At 17.8% G+C, this 7,595-nt stretch overlaps 1 protein-coding gene across 1 annotated transcript; it reads right to left on the bottom strand.

Annotated features, from left to right (window-relative positions):
- Nucleotides 1–434: 434 nt before the first annotated feature.
- On the bottom strand, nucleotides 435–6,464 carry PGSY75_0609900 (hypothetical protein; the record flags this gene model as incomplete). Its single annotated transcript, XM_018784680.1, has 1 exon — nucleotides 435–6,464. The coding sequence occupies one exon, from the start codon at nucleotides 6,462–6,464 to the stop codon at nucleotides 435–437; it is 6,030 nt and encodes a 2,009-aa protein (XP_018642734.1).
- Nucleotides 6,465–7,595: the final 1,131 nt, after the last annotated feature.

Raw genomic sequence — 7,595 nt, 5'->3', positions numbered from 1 at the left:
TATTATTATTATTATTATTTTATTTTTGATTATTTTTACCTTACCTGTTCATATTATTTAAAAAAAAAAAAAAAATACATATATATATATATATATATATATATATATATATATATATATAATAATAATAACAAATCAAACATATATATATTCTTAAAAAAAATAACAATATATACAAATATATAGAAAGTACGAATTTTTTTTTTTTTTTAAATAATATGAACAGGTAAGGTAAAAATAATCAAAAATAAAATAATAATAATAATAATATATATATATAAGGAAGATTTATCAAATAGCAAATTTTCATTTAAATAATAAACAACTATAACACTAAAATAAAGGATTTATATAAAATATACTAATTAAATTATACATATATATATATATATATATATATATTATATTATATGATTTGTCTAAATGTTTTTGTGTTAATCCCAAATGATATTATTTAATATATATTTGGCTTGCTCAAAACGATTTAATTTTCTAAAAATAACACTCAAGTTATAAGAGGCTGAGAAAAGAAGATGTTTTTTATCAAAAAAGAGGAGATAAAAATTAGAATATTTGGTATTTAAATTAAGAAAATAATTTATAAGTTTATTATAAGATGATTTGTTATTCTTAAAATTAAAGTTTAAACATGTAAAACACATACATTTGTTCATATTAATAACATAATTATATATAAATTTTTCATTAATATTTAAATTATTTCTTTTTATAACCCACATAATTTCTTTATCAGCTGCTTTTATCAAATCAATTACAGATAAGTATAATTTCATACATTCATTATAATAAGATAAATGATGTAAGGCTCTAGCAAGATTATATAAAATTTCTGCTAAATATATATATTTATAGATTTTATAAAAAAGAGAATATTTTTTATATTTTTTCTTCTTATTTAATATTTTCTGTTCATATCTTTTATATATATATTCATTTAATAAACAAAACGAAGTCATAATAACTGATTCCCTATTTTCAACTCGAAAACAACTTGAATAATTAAAATATGAAACAGTTAAGCTAAATAAAAAATTAATATTATCACATATATTCTCAAAACTGTTTATATATTCTTGATCCTTTTCTTTATTATTATTATTATTATTATTATTATTGTTATTATTATTACTTAATTTTAAATCAGCAAAAAGAAATCTATCTTCATTATCATCATATTCTCCCTGGTTTCCTTTGTCACTGTTTTCATAACTATTAACATCGTCAAATTGGCTAGCTGTTATAAGTTTGTTTTGTTCCATATTTTTATTATATGGATAATCATATAAAAATTGATCACTATCATGTTTTTCATCTAAGTTGCCATCACCTCCCTCGTCATCATCTACATCATCATCATCTACATCATCATCATCTAAATCATCATCATCATCTCCATCATCATCATCATCTACATCATCATCATCTACACCATCATCATCTATATCATTTACCATTTCATGTTTATTCCTCTTCATCCATTTTACACTGTGGATCCTAAAATTATCCAACTGTTCTTTATTTTGCCTCTTATTTTTTAATAGAAAAGTATATGCTCTCGTAAATTCATGAACAGCATTAGTGATCATACAAGAAATGTTACAAATGTGTCCTATTAAATATAATAAGAACGGATTAGATTTTTTATAATGTATAGACCTAACAAGAAAAAGTCTAAAACTAATTAAAATGTTTTTATTTTTTGATTTTGATATGGATGTTAAAAAATCATGACAAAATTTCCCTGTTAAAATTATATCACTATAATATTTTAAAATTTTATACTCTTCTTTTTCTTTTTTATTAAATATATAGATATCGTTTAGACATTTAATTTGTTTTTCATAATTACCCGATGATATATATAATTTATTTAATAATAAGTTTATTCTGAAAATATAATATTTACAATCAATATATTTGTTCATATGTTTTAAATTACAATATTCATTTTTTATTTCGTTTCTTATATTATTTGTATATACATTATCAAAAAAATAAAAGTTTAAGTTAAGTAAATTATTATTAATATGATATTTTTTGAATTCATTTTTAATAGATTTAAAGTATGTTAAACATTTCATTTTATTAGATTTTCTATTCCTTAAATATATACTTAAAATATGTATAGAATCTTCATATAAATTCATAATACTTATTAAAAAAAAGCATTCCTCAAGAAATAATAAACTAAAATATAAACCTAAATAACTTTCAAAAGAAAAAAAATTTAATCTTTTTTTTGTAAGTAAAAATGAAATTCGTCTATATCTTTGCATATTCTTAGTATTAGTTTTGTTTATAAGTGATTTTTCAATATTTTCTAAATGAACATTTATATGTTTATAATTATCATCATCATGATTATGATGATAATGATAATGATCATTTGGTTTATCATTAAAATAATCGTCATCATAATAATAATCATCATCATGCTCATCTATTTTATCTATATAAATTTTCTTTCCATAATTTGATGCTTCTTCATTCCTCTTATGATGATCATATTCCTTATTTATTTTGTTATTCATTTCATCATTTTTCTTTTGAATATTTTTTGATCGAAAGTTTAAATTTTCTTTTTCCATATAAGTTTGTATTCTATGGAAGTCACGTTCCATTTCATATAATAAATAAAAAAAGTTATAACTGAACTTATAAAATTTCAATATTATTTTGCTGTTTAATATTTCGGACTCTATATTGCATTTATATTTGTAAATATTTTTATAAAATTCTTCTATAATTATGTTATTGTTTTTATCATTAAAATGATGATCATCATTATTATTATTAATAAGACTTCCATTTGATAATATTTGTGAAGAAGAAAAAGGTTCTTCCCCATCTTGTTTTTTTTTATACTCATCTATTTTATTCTCATTTTTATTTTGATGAGCATGAACGTGATCATAACAATAACAATTAACATTACACTGATAATGAGAATTCTCATCACCATAATTATTGTTATTATTCTCCTTATTATTATATATAATATGTTTGATATCTATTATCATGACACCTTTATAAAATAATTTTGTTTCAATCAATTGAAAATTTTCATGTATTATATCCCAAGCATATACAACTTTTTTTCCCTTTTTAAGAATAGAAAAAGAAGAGGTAAGATGTTGTAAATATGTTCTGAATTTATAAATGTTACATAGTATTTGTTTATTTTTAATAAATGAAGAAGAGTTAATTTTTTTATTATATAAAATATTAAAGATATTATATAGATATATATAGTTTAATAGTACAAAATTATATTTAACACAGAAATAACAAAAACATATATTTTTTTGAATTTGAATAATATCATTAATATCTTTATTTAATAAATAATTATCATATTGATATGATGTACTATTATAATTTTTATTTTGTTGATAAATATAAAATATATGTAATATATAATTATTATGTTGTGTATATAATAATAATTTATTTTTTTTATTTAAAATTTTTAATAACAAAATTTCTCTTTCTTTATTATTTAAAGGTTTAGGAATGGAATATATAAATCTTAACTTTTTTTCTCTTATACTTAATAAGACATTAATTGATTCATTATATTTTTTTAATTTATATAATATATCAATATATAAAGTTTTTAAATCTATCTCAATATTATTTTTTTCTATATATTTATTATTTAATATTTTCAAAATGATTTTTTCTGCTTTTATATAATTTTCTATATAATAATAACTTTTTACAAGTTTATAAATTACTTGTATAAAATTAATTTTATTATCGAACCATATAATATTATTTACTTGTCCGTATATCATCATATTATTCATTTCTTCATTTTCTAAATAAATATTAGAAAAATTCTGATGTTTAGTTGAATCCTCATTTTTTAAGGTATTTGTCAAATATGTTTCATATTCATATACATCATTATTATGAATATTATTATTTACATTGACACCTACACAATCATTTATATTTTCATTTGTTTTATTATTTATATTGTCTTTTATTTCATTATCTGTTGTGTTTGTTTTTTGCACATTTTTTATACTCATAATATTTTCAAAATATATACGTTTTTTTTTTTTATATATGAGTGAATAAAAATATATTGCTCCTTCAAACATATTTTTTAAATAATATGTATCACCTAAAGAATATATAATGTCTTCAAATAGATGATAACTTGCTAATGTTATTTGTAAAAAATATGTTTTAATTAAATAGGATGATTCCATGTGACCTGTCATAATAACTGCCTTGATAAATTGTAAAAAAATATCTATATGTATATAATAATTTTGTTTTGTTAATGTTTTATATATAAAAATACATTCATCATATTTATTATTTAATATTTGTGTTTGCATTAAAAAAGAAATAAGAACTTTTTCTTGATATGAATATGTATAATTTTCTTCTTTTTTTCTTTTCATTATATTGTATATATAAATATTCTTTAAAAAATTATAACAATCACTGGCATTATTTATATGAACTAAACAAATACATATATATATATCTATAATAAGATCATAGGAAGAATAATTATTATTTTTCAAGATGAATAAATTTTTTAAGGCATTCTTATAATCTTCTAACAAAATATATGTAAAGGCTAAATTAAAATATATATGTCTCATAAAATTATCAAATTGGTTATTTAAAGAATATTCATTCTTTTTATTATTATCATCAATAATATTATTTCTGTTGTTGTGGTTATTAATTTCTTCATTTTCAAATATTATATTATCAAACATTATATTATTATTAATAAAATTTTGATTATCTTGGAATTGAGTATTATCATCACATTCAATAGAATTTTTTTTACATTTATATTTTTTCCTTTTATAAAATTTTAATACTTTATATAAACAATATATAACTACATTATATTCTTTTTCGATTTTACATAATTCTATAATATTATACCACGATAAAAAGTCTCCATGTGATAAATGAGCTGCTATTAAATAATAATTTATAGCTTTCTTCAAGTTTTTATATTCTCTCTCATATATTAATCCTAATAAATGAAAAGGGTCATGTAAACATGGAGATTTCTTTATAACCTTTTCTAAAAGAATAATACATTCATCAAAATTTTGATTAATATAACAATTATTAGCTTTATTCATCATAGCTTCAATGTCTTTATTCATTTTGGATGGTTCAGCTGTTTTTAAAAGTTTTTTTTTTTCATTATATTTTTTTTTTTCATTATGTTTTTTTTTTTCATTATATTTTTTTTTTTCATTATATATTTTTTTCTTATCATTATATTTATTTGATATATAATCATCACCATCATAATAATTATTATCACCATCATCATAATTATTATCACCATCATCATTTTTATTATCATCATCATTATTATTATCATCATAATTATTATTACTATAATTATTTTTTTTGTTGTAAATATTATCATGGTGTCTTCTCTTTTCAACAGAACTTATTTTCTTTTTATTTGCTTTTCCTCTTTTGTATTTTTGCCGATTTCTTTTATTTTTTCTCCTTTTCTTATTCATATACATTCTTGCCTCTTCATCATATTCAGAATTATCATCATATCTCAATAACAACAAATCTTCATCACTTATTGTGCTCTCACTGTCACTATCAGAATCATATTTTCCATCTTCTGAAAAATCATTCATTTGATCATTCTCAAATATATATGAATCATATGTATATATATTTCTATTTTTTATATTCATTAAATATTCTTGATTAGAATACAAATAATAATATAGGATATTATTTATATTCATATTATTTATATCTGGTAATCTTCTTTCTTTATATATTATCTTTTCATCATTTATTGAATATATTATACCATTTTTTATAGTTAAATCATCTTTTTCTATTAAATGTAGATTCTTAAAATTATTCAAATCTTCTATAAAATGACAAAGAAATTCTTCCTCACTCTGGTCATATAACATATAATCAATATCATCATCATTTAAATAACCTAACATAACTCTTTTTTGTTTTTCTTCATATGTTTCACTCTTCTTATTAAAATTTAATAAATTCTCAATTTGAAGTTGTAAAATATGGTCATTTATTTTATTGTTTTTTACAATGTTATAATATTTTAAAACATCATCATTATTCACATCATCATCATTATTCACATCATCATCATTATTCACATCATCATCATTATTCACATCATCATCATTATTCACATCATCATCATTATTCACATCATCAACATTATCATCATCATCATCATCATCAACATCATCAACATCATCAAAATTATCAACATTATTTTCTGGTTTGTTATTATTTATATTATTTTTTTCAATATCACTATATTTATTACTCTCAGAAAAATATTTTTCTTCATCTTTTTCTTTATCGCTGTTTATATTATAAATAAATGAAGAAGACTCTTTATCATAGCTAATATTGTCATCCTTACGGTTCTCATCCATTATAATACAATTTTTATATTAATACATATATAAAAATAAATAAATAAATATATATATATATATATATATATATATATTTTGAATGATATAATCTTGAAGATATTTCATATTATCTAATTTTATTAACACTTCAAAATTTCTTCTTTTTTTTTAGAGCATTTCTTTGTTATTTCTATACTCGGAAAAGTGCTTATATATATAATATATATATATATATTTTTAATATGACTTTAAAAAATAAGGTAAATATATTTATATAAATATATCCATTTTGATTTATATTTTATAAAAAAAACAAATAAAATAATTTTAATTATATGGTATATATAATAATCTATATATATATATATATATATATATATATATAATACCGATTAATAATTTTTTAAAAATTATCCTTTAATATAAACCTTAAAAATATAATATTAATAATTATATTCGGAAAAAAAAAAATAAAAAAAAAAAAATAAAATAAAAAGATAATTATAAATTTGCTCATTATATATTTGCTCCTTGGCAACATTATTTATGTTGTATGCTAATAATATATATATATATATATATAAAATATAGGTAGAATATAAATATATATATATTTTTTTTTTGTGGATGCAAAATAAAATTTCTTAGTTTTATATAATATACAATATGGTAAAATGGAAAAGAAAAAGAAAAAGAAAAAAAAGAAAAATAATATTAATTAAAGCATTCAATTTTTTTTTTTTTATTTATTTATTTTTTTTTTCAAAAATGTAAAAATAATGACTACAGCCAAAATAGGAGGCATACCAAAGGGCCAAAAGGAACCATATAACCAATATTTACAAACATAATAAATAAATAAATATATATTATATATATATATATATATATATATATATATATATATTTTTATGATTATATATTAATAGTATATATTTTCTTTCTTCAGAAAAATTAAAAAAAAAAAAAAAAAACCACCATGTTGTGATAGTAGAACAAAAGGGAAACAACAAAATAAATAATGTTTATATCCAACATAATCAAAATATGAAAAAAAAAAAAATTTATAAATTAATATATATATATATATATATATATATATATTTTATTGTATCTAATTTATTATATTTAATAAATTATTATTTGGAA

This window comes from Plasmodium gaboni, chromosome 6 (assembly GCF_001602025.1).
Source record: "Plasmodium gaboni strain SY75 chromosome 6, whole genome shotgun sequence".
In the NCBI taxonomy this organism is placed as follows: Eukaryota; Apicomplexa; class Aconoidasida; order Haemosporida; family Plasmodiidae; genus Plasmodium; species Plasmodium gaboni.
The sequence above is the reverse complement of the archived record's forward strand: the minus strand, read 5'-3'. Positions and strand labels throughout refer to the sequence as shown.